The sequence below is a fragment of the Pagrus pagrus genome, assembly GCF_965226575.1.
Source record: "Pagrus pagrus genome assembly, chromosome: 10".
Classification (NCBI taxonomy): Eukaryota; Metazoa; Chordata; class Actinopteri; order Spariformes; family Sparidae; genus Pagrus; species Pagrus pagrus.
The window spans coordinates 33,237,063-33,261,970 of NC_140194.1; the positions used below are offsets into that span (position 1 = coordinate 33,237,063).

General features: G+C 39.8%; 1 protein-coding gene across 6 annotated transcripts in view; it reads left to right on the forward strand.

Annotated features, from left to right (window-relative positions):
* Window positions 1-24,908, forward strand: part of dnajc24 (DnaJ (Hsp40) homolog, subfamily C, member 24) — a 73,968-nt gene that overhangs the window by 31,536 nt on the left and 17,524 nt on the right. For 5 of the 6 annotated variants that reach the window (XM_084365162.1, XM_084365163.1, XM_084365164.1 and 2 more), the window contains exon 4: window positions 20,565-20,633. The exons of the other annotated variant lie outside the window; for it this stretch is intronic. In XM_084365162.1, the coding sequence (XP_084221288.1) occupies window positions 20,565-20,633 (69 nt within the window). The remainder of the gene's footprint in view (window positions 1-20,564; window positions 20,634-24,908) is intronic. 6 annotated transcript variants of the gene reach the window in all.

The window sequence follows — 24,908 nt, forward strand, 5'->3', positions numbered from 1 at the left end:
TGAGAATGCACAGTTGCTTGGTGAGATTACATTGCAGCTGATTTCCTATGTGCCAGCTGCAGTGTTCTCACTCAACACTGGACCGATTTCAAAAATAGTTGTCCCCATTCCTCACTTACACACAAACTTTAATGATCTGGTATATCAGATCAATGCCTCCGAACACTTTGCTCCATCCATTCATAAACAGATAAATGAATGTGGAATATAAAGATAAATGTGTCTTGTGGACATTGAAAAAACTGAAACGGTTTTAATTTAATACATTTTTCAACCTGTCCCTGCCCCTGAACATGAGATATGGGTGATTTTTAATGTTTAATGTTAATGTTCTTCACAGATTCAAGTACATCAATGAAAATAGACACGATGTACAGAGCAGAGAGACAGACAGCAATGAGTTACAAATGTTCTTGCAAGGAGGAAGAGTATTTTTTATTCTGGCTGTACACTGAGGCATTTTAAAACTTATTTTGCTGTTGAAGCCTTGATGACCATCACAAGCACCGACAATGGTAAATAAATAAATATTTACAGACTAACATAAAGGCATGACTGTCTTAAGTGGCCTAACTTACTCTGAAAGTAACAATATCTGAAATGCCAAGCTAAGACATGTTGTGACTATTCTATGAGCCTAAAATTAAATTAAAAAAACCCAGAAAATTCTGAAATTCCTTTATCAGTCCCGCAAACAGGGAAATTTGTGCATCAAAGCAGCCAAAGGACATTTCAATGTAACAATAAACAATAATAATAGTAAAAAATAAACAATATAATAAAAAGGTAAGAAGAAGAGCTAGAGCAGAAATCGAAATAGAATCGTATATACATAATATGTACAAATATAAATAGTTAATTATAAACAGTGTGAGCAGTGTATTGTTATTAATAAATAACAAATATGAGTATGAAATAAGTGTGAATACAAATACAATACAGCTTATTGTACTTGCAACCCTACTAAGTATTGTAGTGTGAAAAGTTTGTATCTTACTCCCAAAAGAGGGCTGTAGTCAGCTTGCTTCACACAGGTTACAGTGGATTCCATTGTTCACCCAGAGTCACTGGGAAAAAAAGTATTAAAATATGCATCAAAAATGGTAAGAAATAGCGTTTGTTTTCTGTTGGTATATGTGAGTGTACGCCTCCTAAAAGCTGCAGCCCCTCGCTCACCATTCATCCTATTTTAAATTATCACTAGTTTAGTAGTGATTATTCCTCGCACAGTGTAACACTAATTAAAACACAAGCAAAGTTTAGCACTAATTATTCATGGTTCAAAGTCATTATCACTGTCAAACTGTGCAACTTGATAATGACTGTTTCCTCAAGAGTGAACTGTAAAAAAAAGTGTGTGAACATCCATCTGTTCAGCTGTCTTCCATCATCTGTCAGTCCTTGTATTTATCCATCCTCTGGATTTGTTTTGAGAATGCGGGCATTGTCACGACCAGGGCCTCATTTCCCAAAAAGCATCTTAAGGCTAAGATGATGTAAAATCTGTTTTATGTGTATTCTTAACCTAAAAAACCAACTGTAGGAGCCTAGAGCTTCTTGAAAAATGTTCTATTGTTTTTGTTTATTTTCAAGTCAAAAATATTTATAATAAATAACATTAAACACACAAATTAATTCTATAGTTGATTTGCCCGGTTTCTGTCATCTGTCATCCTCCTCCCTCTTTTTGCCTCTTATACTGTATTTATCTCTTTAATTTAAAATACCACTTTCCTTTTAGTATTTTCTGTTTCTATATCTTACGTCTGCTTGTTATTTTTGGTGCATATGTTGTTTGCAACACTAATATAAAGCAGGTCTGATACAGGAACCACCGCTGGTTCTTTTTAGGTTTCATATGAGTTTCAGATTAAGGTCTAAGGGCTAAATCAGTCAAAGTTAACTTTCTTAAACCTACTTCCACCTAGGAACATGAATTATAAAGAAATTTAAGCTATACACTATTTACTAATTGTTTTCATACTAAGGAATAATATTTTTTTAAATATATATAATTTATATAATAAATAAATAATATATAATAATCATATAATGATTTAGTGACATTTACTAAAATCAATTAAGTTTGTGCGTAAATATGTTGTCTTTGTACTGTTTTCAATAGAGTATATGTTGAAAATGACAAGAAAATGATCACATTGTTTTTTTTTGTTCTACACAATTTCTCAACTTTATTTGTAATCAGGGTTGTAAAATTGTTAATTTCTTATTCCGCATCATCTTCAGCACCACAGCTGATGTTGAGAAATCCTTGCCTTGCACTCCTTCTGACGTACTGTTTTTCGAAATGGGTAGACATAAAAACAGTCACAGAGCTACTCTTAGGAAAATTACTTAAAGGATAAGTACCGTTTTTTACAACCTGGACCTTATTTCTGGCAAAACATATGGTCATTTACTCACCAAGATAACTTTGGTGTCATTCGGCGTCGTTCGGACGAAATTAGATCCAGTGTAGCGGCGATATATCCATATAATGGGAGAGACGGGGCAGCGACACACAGCCTCTATATAACGCATTATCTGCCATGAAACTAGTTCATTTCATCAATATTTTGTTATGAAATGCTAGCGCTATTAGCCTCTGAGTCCGGGCTCGTCTATTGTCAACATCCGGGGTCTGTAGACTGATCTACTACCTCTGACCTGGAAGATGTCGTCTCTGAGCTGCGCGCGCACCGCGACAGCGCGGCTTGTTTACCTGTAGCTGCTACTGCTAGTTTGACCCCGGATGTTGATAACGGACGAGCCCGGACTCAGAGGCTAATAGCGCTAGCATTTCATAACAAAATATTGATGAAATGAACTAGTTTCGTGGCAGATAATGCGTTATATAGAGGCTGTGTGTCGCTGCCCCGTCTCTCCCATTATATGGATATATCGCCGCTACACTGGATCTAATTTCGTCCGAACGACGCCGAATGACACCAAAGTTATCTGGGTGAGTAAATGATCATATGTTTTGCCAGAAATAAGGTCCAGGTTGTAAAAAACGGTACTTATCCTTTAATGTCTTAACAGTGGTTCTTTGGTAACGGGGCCAGGTCAGTTGGTCAGATGCAGATGGGGTTTGTCTTAAAATGCATTGGTCAATGGTCGGGCAGGTTTGGTCATTAGCAATTAATAATTACTAATAGTAATTATTAAGAATTATAACATTATTAATATTAATTATTAATCACGGAGCACCATCCAGGAATTCACAGACCAATAACCAGTAGGCGATTTGAGGGGGGATGAGGGGGGATGCCGTCCTCCTTGTTAGCAAAATTACCAAAAAGCATCCCCCTTGTTAACCTGCCATCACTCTCCATCCCCTAGTAGCAGATAGTGTGTTACAAACCACAAGCGGCCGCGATCAGCTCCAGCTCACAGTGGAGTCAAGCTGAGCACAGCTGCTTTGAGTTCCGGCTGCCTGGTTGATTTTTGACAGAACCATAAATATCAAATCAAATCAATTTTCAACCGAACGGTTTGGTTTGTTAAAAATGCCAAAGATTGAAGTTATGACACTGCATACTTATGAATAATTATGTTATGTTCTAAAAATAGAATAATCTTCTACAATAGGTAGACTACAATATTTCCCTTTACAAATAGGCTATACATCAAGAAATGCTGCATGTTTAAATCCCCACCCTGTACAGAGATGTATTTATGACACTGCATACTTATGAATAATCGAGGCCTTGAGACGAATAACCATACATGCAATCCATATTTCCAATTTTGAATGAAAATATTTTTACACATATAAAATGATAGTAAACCAGTCTGAAACCCAAATTGTTTAAAAATATTTACTTAATTAGATATTATAAAGGCACTTTTCAAAGATTTTTGAAGATTTACTAAAATCAGAATGTTTGAACAGAGGTGTTATAGAGGCATTTGATGGATCCTTTAAAAAATGTGGTCCTCATCCGGCTGGGCCCACAGCCACTTCAGCCTCAGCAGCCATCAGAGTTCAGGTGACGCATCATCTCCACAAGCTCAGTGGAAATTAAACCGATTCTTCTTTTTATGCCAGAGTGAGTGAGTGTGTGTTTGCGTGAGTGTGTTAGACACAGATAGAGACACAGGCGCACACAGAAGCACACCCTTAAAATGACAAGCTCATTTTCAACAAAAACTCTCACACCTACGTACGGCAATTCACAAACACATACCTTTCAATTAAATTTCAATTTGCAGTAATTTCACTTATAGAGCGCCAAAACATTACACATGTCTCATGTCTCAGTCCAGTGTAGGGGATGAATTGTCATAGGGCAAGTAGAGGCAGGTTGTGGGTAGGGATGTGCACGGTTACTCGGATACTCGGGTACCCGAGTAGACAATCTGCTAATCGGTTACGAATTATTAACCGGTTAACCTAGGATTATTTCATTGTCGGCGATGCCAGGTGTATAGTCGCTATGTTTCTCGTCTATTTCAGCCTTTACACCGACCCCACCGGTGTGTTTGTAACGTTAGCTTACCCAGAAGCCAAGCAGTCAAGCCTGTCCAATAGGGACCCGTGTGCCGTCACATGACGGGCTAAAATCCAATGGGAAAACATGATCTCCCAAAGATCGTTTATTTACATCAAGATGGTTGCTCTGTTGCCATGTGTGATCACTACTATCAGGAAATCTCCCGTAAATCCTAATAAATAATGCATAAATTAACATGTATGCATTTCCTGCAAGTTGAGACAACTAAATGTGCCTGAGATTAATGAGAACCTGTGTTTACTGCAGAAAACAAACTAAAACACACACAAAATTGTCTGTGAAACTCATGTAAATGTCAGGGTTGTCCATGCTTTACAACAGTGCCGCCTTGTGGTCGTCAAGTGGAATTGATGAACAGACAGGAGTCTGACATGATTGACAGCTAGCTAAGTTACAGTTTTGTGTTAAAAGAAGATGGCGAGTAAAAGTGCTGTGTGGGACCACTTTGATCTGGACAAAGATGATACAAACAAGGTTGTATGTCGCATTTGTAACCTTAAACTGGCTTACAACCACTCAACGAGTTCGATGCGAAACCACTTAAGGTTCAAGAAACACGAAAGCATAAGCACCGCTAATTACTGAAATTTTTTTTAAAAATCCCGGGGTATAAATGCGCTCCGTCCAGAGGGGAAACTTTTTTTTTTTCCAGTCATAAACTCATATGTGCATCTTTAACTCCAATCTACTCTTGTTAACCACGTGATATTTTGTCTGACGACGCTGTGTGTCAGCAATGCGCTGTCTGATGGACAGAGCGCATTTATGAGTCATATATTTTATTATTCGGTTACTTGATTAGGACCAGGTTTCGGGTACTCGGTTAGAAAATTACTCGAAATGCCCATCCCTAGTAAAGCATTTATATATTTATTTATTCTTTTATTTATTCTTTTATTTATTTATTTATACATTTATTTCAGCATTTATTTATTTATGCATTTAATTATTCCTGTATTTATTTATACATTTATTTATTTATTTATGCATTTGTTTATTTATACATTTATTTATTTATTTATGCATTTATTTATTTATTCCTGTATTTATTTATACATTTATTTATTTATTTATTTATGTATTTATTTATTTCAGCATTTGTTTACACATTTATTTATGCATTTATTTATTTATTTATTTATTTATTTATACTTAAGTCATGTTTAGTCCTCCATACACACCGGGCCATCAGCTTTCTAAATATACAGTACAGACCAAAAGTTTGGACACACCTTCTCATTCAAAGAGTTTTCTTTATTTTCATGACTATGAAAATTGTAGATTCACACTGAAGGCATCAAAACTATGAATTAACACATGTGGAATTATATACTTAACAAAAAAGTGTGAAACAACTGAAAATATGTCTTATATTCTAGGTTCTTCAAAGTAGCCACCTTTTGCTTTGATTACTGCTTCGCACACTCTTGGCATTCTCTTGATGAGCTTCAAGAGGTAGTCACCTGAAATGGTCTTCCAACAGTCTTGAAGGAGTTCCCAGAGATGCTTAGCACTTGTTGGCCCTTTTGCCTTCACTCTGCGGTCCAGCTCACCCCAAACCATCTCGATTGGGTTCAGGTCCGGTGACTGTGGAGGCCAGGTCATCTGGCGCAGCACCCCATCACTCTCCTTCTTGGTCAAATAGCCCTTACACAGCCTGGAGGTGTGTTTGGGGTCATTGTCCTGTTGAAAAATAAATGATGGTCCAACTAAACGCAAACCGGATGGAATAGCATGCCGCTGCAAGATGCTGTGGTAGCCATGCTGGTTCAGTATGCCTTCAATTTTGAATAAATCCCCAACAGTGTCACCAGCAAAGCACCCCCACACCATCACACCTCCTCCTCCATGCTTCACGGTGGGAACCAGGCATGTAGAGTCCATCCGTTCACCTTTTCTGCGTCGCACAAAGACACGGTGGTTGGAACCAAAGATCTCAAATTTGGACTCATCAGACCAAAGCACAGATTTCCACTGGTCTAATGTCCATTCCTTGTGTTCTTTAGCCCAAACAAGTCTCTTCTGCTTGTTGCCTGTCCTTAGCAGTGGTTTCCTAGCAGCTATTCTACCGTGAAGGCCTGATTCACACAGTCTCCTCTTAACAGTTGTTCTAGAGATGTGTCTGCTGCTAGAACTCTGTGTGGCATTGACCTGGTCTCTAATCTGAGCTGCTGTTAACCTGCGATTTCTGAGGCTGGTGACTCGGATGAACTTATCCTCCGCAGCAGAGGTGACTCTTGGTCTTCCTTTCCTGGGGCGGTCCTCATGTGAGCCAGTTTCTTTGTAGCGCTTGATGGTTTTTGCGACTGCACTTGGGGACACTTTCAAAGTTTTCCCAATTTTTCGGACTGACTGACCTTCATTTCTTAAAGTAATGATGGCCACTCGTTTTTCTTTACTTAGCTGCTTTTTTCTTGCCATAATACAAATTCTAACAGTCTATTCAGTAGGACTATCAGCTGTGTATCCACCTGACTTCTACACAACACAACTGATGGTCCCAACCCCTTTTATAAGGCAAGAAATCCCACTTATTAAACCTGACAGGGCACACCTTCAAGACTGTTGGAAGACCATTTCAGGTGACTACCTCTTGAAGCTCATCAAGAGAATGCAGAGTGTGTGCAAAGCAGTAATCAGAGCAAAAGGTGGCTACTTTGAAGAAACTAGAATATAAGGCGTATTTTCAGTTGTTTTACACTTTTTTGTTAAGTACATATTTCCACATGTGTTAATTCATAGTTTTGATGCCTTCAGTGTGAATCTACAATGTCAATAGTCATGAAAAGAAAGGAAACTCATTGAATGAGAAGGTGTGTCCAAACTTTTGGTCTGTACTGTATACTGGCTGGCATTGGGGTTGTTATTCCAGCCACCTTAAAAAAACACAAGATATACAAGTTTTATCAAACAATTCAGACTGTATCAGTGGTTATGAATTCTGCAAACAGATAGTCACACACAGACACTTTTCTAAATACTCAAAATAGTTTGTGACACTTCCAGGTAATGTGTATGTCTTCAGAAAACACATTTTACCAAAAATGAAAAAAAAAATGTATATATTTATATATGGACCGACAAACTGAAAACAATAAAAGCATTTGCTGAAACTTTGTGACACTTAGTGTTGCGGCTGGTAAATATAAATTATGAACCCTACCGGATGCTCTGATGGAGTTAAATAGAAGTTCCAAGTGGTCCTGGCTGAATCTATAGGTCAGGACATATCGCTGGCCTTGAAGCAGCACAGGGACCATCGACATCAACGTGTCAATGTTGATGACGAAGCCCAGGACAGAGAGGAGCCTTCAAAAGCAAATATTGTATTACTATGATGATTCTGCCAAAACAGGACACAAGAAAGCAGGGATGCAAACTAACAGTATAGGATGAAAATAGTGAATGCTCCCAGAGCAGCACTTCTCAGGGCAGACACAAATCCACATTTCAAACAATTCACTTCATTGCCACATTTGGGGGGGGAGGGGGTTTAAAGCTTAATAGTTTGCATCCGTGACCTTAAAGTATAATCAGTGTGAGGTTTAGGATCCTTAAAATTACTGTTAGGACACTAAACCTTCTTGAATTAATTCATAACATAACATGCAATACATACAATTTTGACACGGGCATCTGGGGAGAAAAAAACTGAATACAAGAGAATTGGAACACAGACAAATTTGCAGACAGCAAACACATTGGAGCAAGATAGTATCATATGAATAATATATAATACGTACCACTTTATGAACTTGACGCAGACCGAAAAGAGCATCTCATGAACTCGATGCAGAAAGGACAGAACATCTTAAGGGACAGAGCATCTTATGAACTCGATGCAGACAGGAGGACAGAGCATCTGAAGTCGATGCAGAAGATAGTAGATAAACAACAGAACAGAGCATCTGTTGAACTTATATCATGGACTTGAGGGATGCACTTGAAACCGGTAGAGTGTTACCTTAGATGATTTAATGATTTGTAAATTCACTACTTGTATACATCTAACGAAGAATAAAATAAACCCTTATTTTCTAAATCAGCAGTCTCATTCTGATAATCTAATTATCATTAATAATTTGTACTGGGTATTGGCGACTACAAATGGTGTCAGTGCATCATTAATTGAATGGTCACTATTTTAAAAAACCTCTTTGTTCGGTAAAGGGGTTTGCCATCCTCCATCTTCAAAGTGAGCAAGTACTCCCTGGCTTTTATCAAGAACTCCCTGGTGCTTGTCCAATTCCTAGAACCAAGGGGGGCTTTGGACCCTTTGGCTCTGGGATTGCGACTGTTCAAGATGTCAAACCGCCTGTCTGTTATCTATAAACAAATATCTTAATTAACTGATAGCACTGAAATCATCACTATAACTTAGTGTCAACAGGTATCAGATAGTAAACACCCAAGTATGCATACTTTGATTTCTCTCCATTTCCTCTGTGGCTATGCTTTTTAAAATTAAATTGTTGCATTGCTTTAAACCTGTAAATCTGAGATGTGACAATAAGGGTGCTTTTGAGGAAAGTATGAGGTATGAGGTAGGTATAAACAGTTTTAACCAAGTTCTTGCATATTGTTGAATTTGAGGAGGGTCATAATTATTTAATCATTCCTGATGCCAAAAATGAAAAAAGAAAAGAAAAGAAAAAGATAACGGGTTAATCCTGGAGGCATTCACATTTAACAACCACCCTTGTTTTTGGGTAGCTGACCAACAGATCAACTACAAAGGGAGGGTGGGTGTTAAAGGGTTAGGTCAATGATGCAAATCCCTAGCTGCATTACCTTAATAAATTCTGAAGTAGCCTCCGAATCTTTGAACTCTGCATAGCCTACGTCCTGCAAGGTGCGGAGCGCCACTGCCACAGAGTTACTCAAAGTCTGAGCAGCCAGGGAGACCTTGATTGAGTTTATAAGGAGAAATGAAGGGCACATTAGCGCTACAAGATACAAACACCATCAAAAAGTATAAAAACACAATAAAGCCCTAGAGCCCATTTCTATTTCGGCCCTTTATACATAAATCTTCATGCAATGGTTGGCAGCATGTAGTCCACTTTTCTTTTGGACATTGTTCAGCTGAACTATGTACTTCCAATTGATACTGCCAGTTATGCTTCTAATTGGGCTGTATGCCTGCAGAATTAGATTTTTTTTTCACTGCACACGTCAACTGTAAAGCACCATATTCTGCACAATTATGTAAATACAATCAAAATGTATAAGAAGCAGAACAGTCAACCAGAGCAGATAGGTAATAATGAGCATGTACCTGCAACATATTGCGCGTCAGCTTCAACATGTGGCAAGCATCCATCATAACAAAAACACTGTCATGGGTAACTGGATGTGGGAAATGGGTCTTCAGGGGCTCACAGGGGTCTGCTTTTAGATTGCACCCAAGTTGCGTGCACAAACTTACATTTGATTCATGACCATCCATTGTCATGCACACCACCCTTATCTGCCGATGATGAAGCTCTTCTAACGCATGTTCAACTAACACTTTCTGTGTTTCTGGTGTGAGGGACTTGGTCAAATAATATGCAATTGGAGCTTTCCAATAACCTTGAAGCCCAACCACCATAAACACAAGAGCCTCGGAAGCTATGTCAGTCTCATTCAATCGATCCCCCATGTCCACATATCCAAACATTGTTTGTGTCTGAGGATCATGTTGAATGTGATTTTTGATGGACATGGCATCCAGCATCAGAGTGACACATCCGTATTTGTCCTCATCTTCCTGATGCCATCTTTCCAGCATGTCCAACATCATTTTATTGAGACCAGGTCTGGCATCAAGAGAGCTCAGCCACCTTGTATAATAAAAAAAAGAAATTTAAAAAAAGTAGACATTTAACCACGTAGCCATTTAAACCACTAACCCAAGCATGCCTATGGTGGACACTGGACATACTAAAAATATCTGTAATATGACTATGTAAACACCAATGACTCGATCCCCAGCTCGCCCCGTTAAAAAACATATTTAAAGCCTTTAATCGTCATTGGCAGCCTGTGATTTAACCATTCATGATAATATTGTCTGTAGTGCTTAATGTAATTCAGTGTTAAATTAGACATTATGAAGAATACCTTTGCAATGAACTGGGATGTGGCAGGTGAATATGCAGATTATCTCTCAGGTAGTGATAAGCCTTTGGACCATGCAGATGGAGCGTAAGGGCAAAATCTCTCTGGGCCTTGGTGTACTCTACGCCCTGCCTCGACAGGAGATGAACCGGAAGATCTGAAATTCAATTAGCAAAAGTGATTCAGTAGGTCTCCTTTTAATAGTAACTAGGAAGGCAACAAAGAACATAAAATACACAAAATATTCAATGTAATATTTTTATTTTACCTGAGTAGCATTCAAGCTTGTCTTTCAGCTCTTCGTTGATGAGATTTTTCTCCTTCAGTTCCTCCAGAAGAGCCTGCATGTTGTTCTTGGCCCTCTTTTCCCTCCTCAAGGCATTACTCTTCTCCTGCTGCAGTTTCCTCACTCTTGCTGAGGCTTCTTCAAGTTTGGCCTTTATAGCCTTAGGGGAAGCAGGCAATGCATATAAGTGGTCAGTGGCCTGCCGCTTGCGCTGCCGCTTGAGCCTCAATCTCCTACTCAATCTCCTCTCCTCAGTGGCTCCCTGTTGTTTTGGCAAAATATACAAATATATAAATAATAGTAATACGGAAATTAATAACTTACTTTTTCAACAATTCAATCTTCACTTTTCAATTCTGTGAGCCTGAATACATTTTTAGGTTCTCCAATTCTCCAACAGAAAACACAGCAGCATACTTTTAAGATATTGTATAGGCTTCTCCACTTATAAGGCAAAAATATGTTTTTGTGGCTCTGGACAAAAATGTAAAGGTTGCCTACCCCTGGGTGTAGTTTCAATGTTCACGCATGTTTATTCATTCCAGTGTATGAGTGACAGAGAAAGTGAGATAGCCAGTGGTTTTCAAACTTTTTACACAGAGTACCACCTCAAAACATATTGGGCTCTTAGACTACTAACACCTCCATAGACCCTTCTGGGTACCACCAAGATAAAGGATTTAATATAACAAGCCATATGATGCTCTCATTAGTTTGTGACATTCAACATGCAAATACTCACAACATCAGGCATCAAGTCCATTGGCAGGTTGTCTTCCACTCTTCTATAAGTGGTTGTGCTTCTTGTTACTTCCGACTAAAATAAACACAAGTAAATACGTTTTTGAGTGTCTAAAATGTGCTGTAATAAACAACACATTATATAACTTGCAGAAACAATTGACATTTAATCACATATTTATATTGATATATCAATCTTATACACCTTAAATTATTGTTGGTCAATGGTACACACCCTTTGAAGATGAGCTGGAAAGTTGAAAATGGTTGGCACAGCACCATCTTTAAGCCGGACAATCTCACTGCAGAGCTGTGTCCTGTCAGAGGCAGCAAAACCGTCCCTTCCAGACCCAGAGTTTTCCGACTCCGATGTCAGTATAATAAGTAATAGCGTTTAGTCTACTCTCCATAATAATTTAGAGATCATATTCTCCTACGCTCGCATGCGGGAATAATTAAGACTTGAGGAGAAATTAAACAGTGGGTTAGGGACGCTGCGTCCGTCCAACTTCCAATAGGTCACCTGTATTGAACATACTTCCACTAAGTAACTAACAATTATCCTAAAAATAAATCATAATATTGTAATGTCCTACCGGTGAAAGGTGATCCCACGGGTTCTCGTTTCGAGACAATGGCTATTAGCGCATCCGTAGGCTGCACAAAAGTCTGGCATCTTCACTTCAATAAAATCAGCGATTTCCTTTAGAAATCAATCATAATGTAAGATGTTTTTAACAAACCAACCCGATTGGAAATCATGTGCAACTTCAGTTAAATCATGTACAACTTAAGTTATATTGAAAAGAAAGACCAATTCTGCCTCCCCATTGGTCAATTTTCAAAATAAAATGCCCTGTGCAGACTCTCGATTGTATAAAAACGAAAAATAACCAGAACAACAAAATCTGAGCAAGTCAACAAAATCGGGCAGGCCAAAGGCTCCGCTTCTGAAACGTTCCCGCTGGGTTCTCTTTATTAATTCATGGTATGACGCCGTGCGGAGGGCGGAACAAAACCTGTAGCAGACGCGATGTCATAGAGCAGTGTCCGGTGGATTCCCAGCGCGTCTCTCGTGTAGAGGAGGAGCACAACAAGTTTGCTATTTATGTTCTAAAACTAAAAAGTTACTTTTTGTAAGTGTTTTAGTGTGCCTGTTCATGGTGGTGGCTAGCTTATGTTATGTTGGTAATTGTCATTTTTGTGCTGGTTTATAGTTTAACCATTAGTGAGGTAGCTGTTACATTTCCTGACACCAGCTGTTTTATCCCCTGTTGAAGCGCACTCTGCTGGACAAACTATGTCATTAGACCAATTTTAAATTACCCCAAGCATGTTATTCTGCATTATAGTTTTTAAATATAAGGTTTTCATATCGGTGCATATCGGACAATATATACGATGATACCAATATTTCTGTGATAGGCTAATATTGGCCGATAATATTGTCCTACCGATAAATCGGTCGGGCTCTACTATTTTGCACATGTTGTTCATGTTCATTGTGTGTCCTTCAAGGAATTTAGATGGTAAAAAATTCCAAGGGGTCATGTGACTTAAAATGACCCTGCTTGTAGTGTATTGTGAGAAACATGAGAAAACCCTGTGTAGCACTCAAGATACAAAACAGATTATTATTATTATTATTATTATTATTATTATTATAGGTAGCAGAAAATACCAGAATTAACCTGTAGATGGACTAGTATCAAAGGGAGGTTCGACTCTAGAAGCTGCAGAGAATTGATGAGACACACACACAACTGAATTGCAAAGAGAGTAGGTGTATTGACAAAATATACATATATACAGAAACTTTAAAGTGAATTAATAATAAGTACCAAATAATTAAACAAAATAATTAACCAAAATAAAGGCCTTTGAGAGAAAAATATTTACAGAGGTTCAATATGGGGATTCATAGTATACTATCAGGAATTATCACAGTTCTCTAGGCAGCTTTAAATGTAGTTGAGGTTAATCAACTCAATTGGAACACCCTCACTCAGGTAAACTCCTTGCACAAACGTTTCCCCGACACCATAGTCACTCAAATACTCAGTGATTAATAAATACCATAGTAACATGATTCATATTGCACAGTCCCAGGAAATAATGGTTACTGGTTGTTAGAGTGGGGGGGAAACAGACGAAATGCGTAAAGAAAAGTTCTACCACACCACCTGGTTATCAGCCAGGCTTACGGCCTGTGTGTGTGTCTTAGCTGCTATTTCTCCTTCAAGGTTCAAGGTAGCTCGCCATCCATGTCAGTTGATTTCTTTTGTCTTCATCATCATCATCATCAGGATCATCAGGATCAAGCCTGACCAGTGTCCAGTCCAATCCAACACAAATCTTCAGCAGCAGCAGCAGCAGCAGCAGCAGCACAGCATCACATCATCCGAGCAGGCAGATAAACGGCTTCTTCTTTCAGTTGGAACATGACATGCAAGTTTCCGGCTTCCTCTTCCAGTCACTGACTTCCAGCTGTCGCAGTAAAGCTCCGACTTTCAGCTCCAGTCCTCCTGTGTCTTTATCTCTGCTCTTGAGTAGTGAATGTGTGAGTTGCGAAGTGCCGCGGATAGTGGACGGCTGTCTTGCTGGCGTGCTCTGTGAGCCAGGTATGCTTGCTTCCGTAACCGGGGGAAAAGGGACGGCCCCCGAGTGACGCAGACCGCTGCTGATTGGCTCAGATGACCTGACCAGCTCCTGTGCTGGTGGGCCAACCATGACTTGTCAGGAGTTAAACTCTTACCACCGTTACATCCTCCCCTCTTGAAGGATTGCACGTCCCGCTGCATCCTCCCTGTGGCTGAGAAGTCACTGGAGCATCCAAGCCAGCCCACATCGGCACAGAGGACATCACCACATCTGGACTAAGATCCACTAGAGAGCTGGTGACAGCATTGCTTAGGCCTTGAAACAATGACTGGATTACTGAAACCAGTGGATTTCCCAGGGAGGTGTATTGGAACCGCTCTGGTGGTTTCCTCTGTCTCGTGGGATATCTGACAGGTGGGTCAGGAGGCACCAGATTACTTTCCGGCTGAGGTTCTTGAACATCATCACGTTGGTCACTTTCAGTTAACACATCTGAGCTTACAACCTGGTCAACAGCATGCATATCAGGTAAGTTTCTTTCAGGTGGTACATCACGGATAGTGTTATGCTCAGGTGAGTTGTCTTTGTTAGAACCAGGGTCCATATTAAGAGCATTGTCTTGTCCAGGTAAAGCAATATCAGGAGATGGATTGGAATTAGAGTGTGAGAATGAAGCAGGTTCAGATTCAGTATCAGCTCCAGGATCAACCTCATCGGGGATATCAGCTGAGGTCGCTACTGCTGGGACAACCATGCCCCTTGTATCACTCTCAGAGGGATGAACAGAGAGTGGCAAGGGAGAGGAAGTCACTGCATGAGCTGGAGGATCGGTATACGTTGACGGCTGAACTGGATTCTTCTCGTACACTTTGATGAATGCAGATGGAGTGTTCTGCAGCTTTCGGGGAATAGGAATGTCATAGTCAGAATCGGAATTAACATCCTCTTGTACCTGTGTGTCACTGCTGGGAATTGACTGGCTACGGGTTTGTGGCCGTCGAGGCAGATTGACAGGGTCAGGAAGTTCAGGGTCACAGCTAGGCAAAAACCCACATGGTAGCAGCAGGTCTCTGTGTACTGTGCGTAAAGGTCCATCTCTGTGTTCAGGTTTTACAGTGTATACTGGAAGTTCTCCTGCCCGTTTCACAACAACATATATGTCCGACTCCCACTTATCCGCCAACTTGTGCTTTCCTCGCAGCCGTACATTTCTAACGAGCACCCGGTCATCCACATTTAGTGTAGATTCAGTGATCCGTTTGTCAAACCGTGCCTTGTTCCGGCCTGCGCTCTTAGCAGAATCCACTGGCAAGTCTGTAACTCTCCTCCAGATGGCTCTTGAGATCTCTGACATATTGAGAATGTGAGGGCTGTGAAACATCAGAGGGAAGACCAAAAGCCAAATCTATTGGCAGACGAGGCTGTCGACCAAACATGAGCTCGTAGGGACTAAAACCAGTAGTATCATTCTTGGTACAGTTATAAGCATATACTAAAGGCTTAACAAAGTCCCTCCAATGGCTTTTGTCCTTGTGACTTAAGGTTCCCAGCATCTGAAGCAGTGTGCGATTAAAACGCTCCACAGGATTTCCTCTTGGATGATATGGAGTGGTTCGGACTTTCCTTATGCCAGCGATTTGACAGAGTTCTTTGATAGTTTTGGATTCAAAATCTGGGCCTTGGTCACTGTGAAGGCGTTCTGGGAAGCCATAATGGACGATGAAACTTTCCCATAGTGCTTTGGCAACAGTGCGAGCCTTTTGATTGGGAGTCGGAATGGCTACAGCATATTTGGTGAAATGATCAGTTATTACCAATATGTCCTTTGTATTGCTGCGATCTGGTTCCGGAGACAAAAAATCCATACAAACCAACTCTAATGGCCGGCTGGTAAGTATGTTGACTAATGGAGCTGCTTTCTCGGGAGGGGATTTTCGTCGAACACAGCGATTGCAGGTTTGGATTTTCTTTTCAACTGTAGCTGCCATTTTGGGCCAGAAAAATCGGGCTCGTACAAGATCAAGCACACGCTCTAGTCCCATATGTCCCATGTCATCATGGAGACTTTGTAGCACCAGGCTTCTTAGTTCTGCTGGTAATACCAATTGAAGAGTGGTACTTGCACCTTGTTGTCGTGATCAGTACAGAATGTCATTTTTCAGAACCAGGCGATTCCATTCCCGGAGCAACAGAGGAAGCTCAGGAAGTTCCGCTCGAACGGTAGGTGATGGACTCACTCCTGATTCCAATTGCTGAACAACTTCCCGGATACAGGGGTCCGCTCTTTGCTTTTCCTTTAACTCACTTTCTGTTAGATGAGGAATCACAGGGAACCCACCGTCACCTACCTCAAGGAGAGCACTCGGAATTGCCTCAGCATGACAGGTAAGTGATTCAACCAAGGGTGAGATGTGAGACCCAATTTCGTCCACAGTCATAGTGTTACAAACCACATGCTTGTCACAAACAGCTTCAACTTCTGACTCAGACAAATGCTGTAAGGCAAACTGGCGGATTCGATCACTTTCTTTTTGGGAAGAATAGTCATCCAGCAGATCACCATGGAGACGTCGCGATAAAGCATCGGCATCTACGTTCTAGCTGCCGGCTCGATACTGCAGCTTGAAAGTGAAAGTAGCAAGGTCAGATAGCCATCGGTAGCTTATAGCATCAAGCTTGGCTGTAGTCAGAATGTAGGTGAGGGGGTTACTATCAGTGACCACTGTGAATTGAGCTCCATACAAATAATCACTGAATTTCTCCGTAACTGCCCATTTCAGAGCCAAAAACTCAAGCTTATGCGCCGGGTCCTTTGATTCACTGCGGGTCAATCCTCGGCTCGCAAAAGCAATGGCTCCTAGCTTTCCTTCCTGCTCCTGATACAATGCAGCACCCAATCCTGTGGTGCTAGCATCGGTGTGGAGGGTGTAAGGCAGTTTAGGATTAGCAAACCCGAGAACCGGGGGAAAAGGGACGGCCCCCGAGTGACGCAGACCGCTGCTGATTGGCTCCGATGACCTGACCAGCTCCTGTGCTGGTGGGCCAACCATGACTTGTCAGGAGTTAAACTCTTACCAGCGTTACAAAACCCTGCCTGAATAAACTCAGTCCGCTGCATACAATTTAAAGGTGTATTTACTCATTACTTTAATACAGTTATAAAAAGACAATTGTAGTAGGGAGAGAACGAAGATAACTGGATCAAATGGAATTGTAGAATTAGAAATGTCAGTTATGGTTAAGGCGTCCTGCAACAATGTCCTCTGGGAGGTGTACATAGGTGTGTCGGGGCAGGGTGGTGCTCCCATTGGGCCATCCCCCCTGTTAAAAATTAACAAATCACCTACTGACAGTTAGTGTGTCCGTCCGCCTTGCTAATCCAGCTTGTTCTCTGATGAAAGTCCTCCTTCTGCAGGAATAATAGACTGGATTTTTACACGGCATCTCCTCTGGACCCAGAACATTTTTGGAAAAAAGCAGCAGTCTGTGGCTCGTCCAGCAAGGTTGGAAACTGTGGCCTAGATGAAGGTGAAATCCAAATTTGGGTGCTCTCTTTCAGTAACTGCTGCACAGGGGAAAGCTACTCCAGCAACACGTTACTGGGGTATTAAGGTGAGTTGCATGTGCGCAGTTGTACTGAAATCTTGGCTGTCGCGCAGGAAAGACAGTTCAGAAGTTCAGATGCGCTTGGCCAGTGGGAGAAGGTAGATTCAAACCTGGAAAAATGTAGCAACAAGGTGTGATTTAATGGATGCTGGTTTTGGCGTACTTTCCTTTTGTTTTCAGGCTTTGTTAGCACGTGGAGGCTGCATGTTAGGCTTTGGTTTACATGCGGTCCTGTCTATTGCTAGGACCATGTTGTGAGGTCCCAATGTTTTATGAGAGGCTGGACAATTTTTACAACCTTAGTAATAGCAGACATCAATGGATCCTTGCTTTATCTCCCATATGATAGAGGAGGCTTGAAACTCCCAAACCTCCAATGGTATTACTGGGCTGCCCAACTCACTACTGTTGGGTCTCACAAGAAACGCCATGGTCCTGGATGAGTATGGAAAGAAGTATGTCATCCCCTCTACCACGTTATTGATATCTATACTCGGCTAAAATAAAAGAATTAAAGGCATTAACACATAATCCCTTTGTTAAAAACACAATTCTGGTATGGTATGAGGTTCATAAACATAAAGGTGAGATACCTGTATTATCTCAATTTACACCAATCTGTGGTAATAGTGACATTAAACCTGGCAAAAAAGATATGGGCTTCAGAATTTGAGCCAACAAAGGCCTTAGTAAAATTGCAGATTTATTTGACAACAACACTCTCTTGTTGTTTGTCAATCTGAAACAAAAATATGACATCCAACCAAACCACTTTTTTAAATACCTGCAGATAAGAAGCTATATATTTAAGTTGCAGAAGTCTTTATCTCTACCTACACTTAGCCCTATAGAAGAAATAAATCAACATCCTAAGAGGGGATTGACTTCAAGCTTCTATGCATTAATCATGGAAGGATCAAAGGTTTCCTCAGATAGGAAAAGATTGGCATGGTGTGAGGATTTAAATTCAGTAATTTCCACTGAGGACTGGCAGAAGATTTGCTTAAAATCTCAAACACAAACAATAAATACCCATTTTAAACTACTTCAGTACAAATGGATATTGAGAATATATGTAACACCAACTCAGCTAAATAAATTCAACCCCAATAACCTTGACACGTGCTACAAATGTGTTAGAGAGGGCACACTATACCATTGCCTATGGGACTGCCCACAGATTCAGGCCTTTTGGAGTGAGGTGATGGATATGATTTTGCAGGTTACAGGTATAAAACTAATAATAAATCCCAAACTATGTATCCTTGGTATTTTTCCGATAAATCATAACCTTAGCAAGGCAAATAAATCTATGATTATTTTTTGCATGCTACAAGCCAAATACACTATAGCCAAATCATGGAAATCCACTACTAAACCAAGTATTAGTGTCTGGCTTGCAGGACTATCAGATTCGCTGGCACTGGAAAAACTCACCTTCACGTTAAAGGGTAAATATCTAATTTTTGACAGTATGTGGAGATCTTTTATGGTGTTCTTAGAGGGGAGGAAAGCATTCGAGGCATGTTCCCCCTGTATGTAAACCATCAACAAACGAAATTACCATGTATTTATTATACATCTGTTTGTTTGTTTGTTTTTCGCTCTTTTTATTTTTTATTTGAAATGCTTTTCTCTAAGGAAGTTGACAGATTATTTACGTTTTGGACTGTGCAAATTAACACATACTACTGCCCTGTGATGTTTATCTTATTGAAGATGAGCCTCATTGTGATAGTTTTGTTTTGCACCTGTATTATATTTTGTTTTAGTGTGATTATTTATTCTGAAAATGAATAAACACACTTGTTGAAAAAAAAAAAAAGATTTTCAGCAATGGTGTAGTGACTTTTTTCAGGCAGTTACGAACAATTGGGGGTGAGAGTGTGAGGACACTAAGATGTCATATAATAAAGAAGATATAATGTAGAATGTGTGCCCTCCTGACATAAACTCAAAAGCAGAGTTAACTGATGTACCTTCCTAACAATCAAAATCTATACATTATCTAATTACAGAAATGGAACAATAATGTACAACATTCATCAACAGATCAAAAGGTCTAACCATCAATGCATGTCCAGATGTTTCTCCTCTATATGACGTGTTAACGTCATTTATCATTACATACCGTAATTGTTACCACAATTAACTATCTTTCTATTCTTCAGCAATAGTTGTTTGTTGAGTCTCATTTTCAGGTCATAAAATTCAATGCTTTGGGTTGGTGATGCATGGCATCAGAGGTCATTAGTCTCAGTGAATTGTTTTAAGCTCATTAAACGTCATATTTGACCAGAATTTGCATCTTCCAGGACACAAGGACCAACAGATGTTGGTTTACACGTACAGCTGAGTATCATCAGTGTAGCAATGAAAATGTATTCTGGGTCAGCTAATAATTTGTCCAAGATGTGAGATATACCCCTTGCAAGCAACACTATAACTGTTAATGTCACAGCTCAAATGTGAAGCTCTTAGGCTTATATGGTATAAAACGGCATATCTCATCGGCTTCAGTCAGAAAATAATTTTTGGGAGAAACCTTTTGAAGTCTTTAGTAAAACAAACTGCAATGTAAGTCTCTGCTCCAGTACTGCCTTATCCAGTCTCTGGATACAGACTGATGAATGTGAAGTCGCAATACCTTTAGATAATGCTGCTAGTCTTCCTTCTACCACTTCTATAATACTAATGCATTTTTCCTCCAGCACAGGAACTGAAACAGGACTGGCCAGTGGATTCTACAGTCTATCTGGAGGACATGACCTGGGACCAGGGTAACTACACACCATGTACACTTAAACACGTACACAAAAAGTCACGTTTCATCACAAGCTTGAGTGTAAAATCAACACTACCTGCAAGCTCGAGAATGTGCAATATTCAAAGAATACAGCAGCATGATCATCCTCAACATTTACCTTTTGATTTTATTTTCTTTAATCAATGTTCAGTTCACTATACTACCTCTAAAATGTTTGAGACACGTTTGAAACAAGCAATTTGTTGTACATATTCATCATTTTATTTATCCAGTGTTTAACATAAAGCCATTTGGTTGGTTGGTTCTGTTGAATGTTTGTCACCTATTCATTCTGACAATAAATAATTGTATTTTATAAACCATAATGAACCTTCTGGTTTGTTTTTGGTTCTGTCCTAAGGAAAATATTCTTAAAACTGTCAATTCAACATTATTAATGTTAAATATACTGTATATAGTGATAATTATCGACATCCATTAATATAAAAAAAACATATTGTGATAACAGTTTTGGCCATATCGCCCAGCCCTAGTCTTCCTTATTACTACACAACAACTGAAGTAAGTAGTTTGTAAGCAAAACATTGTCACAGAGTGTCTTTTGACCTAGTGCATTGTCCGTGTAATATGGGGAAAAGAGGGCCCTACATTAAACTGCATTGTTCAGCAAAGAGCCAGTAATGAACTGCCTAATATAAAATACAATGCTTTTCTATCTTACGTTCACTCATTAGTTGATATGTTAGCATCATTTAAAGGACCAGTGTGTACCAGTCAGAAACCCAAATTATATGGAGGACTAGAGGCACCAAATTTCGAACAGTACCACACTGCAAGTCAATTAAACTACTTAAAACAATGGCTCACTCCTTCTGACTCAGATTCACACTGGATAGAAACTGAACAGGCATTATGTGATAACATTAATTTATCCGATCTCCCTTTTATCAGTAACTCATTCAAACATAACATCTGCTTCCAGAACATCACCATAGCCTCATCTCTGACAGCTTGGTGGAAAACCCACCTCAGTAAAGGCGCAAGTTACACCGTCCCCCCGCTCACCAATCTGGAACAACCCAGACTTCACAATAAACAGGAAACCACTGCACTTCACACTATGGAAAGAAAAAGGCATCACACACTTACACCATATCACCCAGGACTCCAAAATAACAAACTTTCAACACCTAATCCAGAATTTCGGCATTGGGAACAATCAATACCTCCAATACCTCCAATTGAAATCCACTATCCTCCCAAAACTGAATAGTACACCTAGTGCCAAAACTCAAGATATTGTTATAAAAGACTTCCTAAACATCCCCGGACCCCATAAATTATTCTCCAGAATATACACATTCTTATATAGCACAGAAACATCAACCTCTCTCCCAGTTACTAAGTGGGAACAGGATCTTAGCATCAGTCCCAATGCTGACTTCTGGACTCAGATCAGCAAGAACACCTTCTTTCACTGTAACACCCCAAACCTACAACTCATCTAATTCAAGGTCATGCACAGATATCACTACACGGGTGAAAGACTACAAAAAATGGGCTTCACCACAACAGATCAATGTACTCACTGCATGCAGGACACTACAGACACTTACATGCATGCATTCTGGCACTGCACTCCAGTCAAACAATTCTGGATTCAAATCACTACTCATCTATCTCACATACTGGGCTGCCACATCCCCACATCCCCCCTGCTATGCATCCTCGGAGACTATCAACAATAAAACTTAACTACCACACCAAAACAACATTGTTCACAGCCCTAATCATCGCCAAGAAGACAATCCTCCTACACTGGAAAGCTAGAAACCAATTAAACATTTCACAATGGAAGAACCTGATAATAGATCACATCACATTTGAAAAAATGGTTGCTTCTCTGAATAACAACAGTAACCATTTCAATAAAACTTGGTCCACATTCGCAAACAAACTCACCTCTGCATTTGGCTGACTACCTTACCTGTAACATGTTTTTCCCCACTTCCAACCCCCATCAGCTGAAACTCTTTACATGTAGCTAATCATTAATTTAAGCAATCACCCAAACATCCTGCACATACGCACACACACTCATGCACAAACACATACATACCTTTCACTACTTTTCTTTTGTGGTAATATGATTATCATCATGGCAATCTTTTTTTTTTTATTTTTTTTTTTTTACATATACTGTATACATAATTTTCTTGTTTTTCCTCTCTCTGCCTCTTTCCTCTTCTTCTATTAAACTTTTATTATCATTTCTATTTATTTATTATTATTATTATTTTATTATTTATTTTTAGTCTTCTAACTTAGTCACATAACATATATACTGTTATAGCCTACTACATAAGATTATGTTTACACTGCTCTCTATCCTTCTCTGTTTCTATTTCCATTGTTATTAATACTATTGCTATAGCCAATTACAAGAAGAAGGGAGGGTGAGGGTTTGTATTTTTTTATTAATGATTATAATCTGCCAATAATTTAATATTATCGACTTTATTAATAATATTAATACCATATGCAGGCTGGGTCCCGGGTCCCGGGTCCCAGCTATGCTCTGTGGGTTAGGTGGCTGTGGGTCGCCTCAGCTCTCGGCCGGTTTGGTGCTGCCCCAATCTAATACGTGCAATTTCCTACAGCCCTACTCTTTCCCCTCTTCCACACTCCTTCTACCCCATACTTTCAACAATTTACTATTGTTATTGTTGTTATTGGTTCTGTGATGCTTATATGAATGTGGAATTATTCTTATCATTTCTATCCTCATAACTATTACTATAGGTTTCACCTTCATAACTTTTATTACTATTATTATTATTACTATTATTTCATCATTGTTACTGTTGTCGCTACTACTATACTATATACCAGATTATAGGCCTTTTATTAATTTTGTATGATTACTATTACCACATTACTCCTCAACACAACACACACACACACACACACACACACACACACTCAAACACTTTCGCTGTTGTTTCCCCGCTTTTTATTTATTTATTTATTTTTTCTCTTTTCTCTTTTTGCTTGTTTAGTTTTGTCTCTTCTTTCTTGCTCCTGTATTGCTTTGTTGTCATTTGCTTGTTAGTGATTTTGTCCACTATATGGTGTCACTTGTCTTGTTAAAGGACCGGTGTGTAGGATTTACTGACATAGTGGTGTGGTTGCATAATGCAACGAGCAAAGTACCCTTCATCTCACTCTCCTTTATGGTGGCTTCTAAGAACTTGAAAAACATGAAATGCCCTCTGTAGAGCCAGGGTTTGGTTTGTCTGTTCTGGGCTACTGTAGAAACATGGTGTTGCAACATGGCGGACTCCATGAAAGAGGACACGCTCTGTTCTTAGACATAAAAGGCTCATTCTAAAGGCCCTTTCACACCGCAGACGTAACAAATAAATGACCCGAAATTGCGAAATATTCACCGCCGAATATTTCGCATCAAAACCATTCGCACCGGCGGCGACGCGAATAAGCGACAGATGCGACAATTATAAACCAAAGTTTCGCGCCGCGCGAGTTCATTCAGAAAATGATGGATTCAGCGATATCATCAAGTGACGATAAGCTTGTCCTCCGCCTCCTCACCTGCAAAAAAAAGAGGAGATTTTGGATCCATCCACTCCTACAAGCCAGGGAAAGAGATGGGGAGTTCCATTGCCTTGTCCAAGAGCTCAAGCTGTATCATGGCTGGTTCCGGACATATTTTCGGATGTCCGTGGGACAATTTGCGATGCTTCTGGGGCTTCTAGTGCCGCACCTGAGGAAGCAGACCACTAATTACTGGGACCCTGTCGATCCTGAGCAGCGTCTGGCAGTGTGTCTGAGGTAAGGTACAAAGCTGTAGCTAAAATACTATAGTGTGTATGCCATATTATATTGATATATATATTAGTATCAGGGTTTTCCCTGGGGTTTTTTTTTTTTTTTTTGACACCGGCTTCCTTCTCCTTTCAAATGGGGCAGAGCTCCATGGGAAACATTACGAGAGACACAGCATTATATTATATTATATTATATTATATTACATTACATTTTATTTATTATATTGTGGAGACGTAAATTATAAAGATGAGACAGGAGAGGGGGGTGAGTCGAGTTTATGCTCCACAACAATTGACACAAACAACTCTGGTAAGTAAGCAACCATACCGGCATATCCCATAAACCCTTGCTCCTAAAGATATATTGATCTATTAGCCCTATATCTATGCTCTGGTGAACATCTCTCCTAGCTTCCCTATTGTGGGTCACCACAGTATTA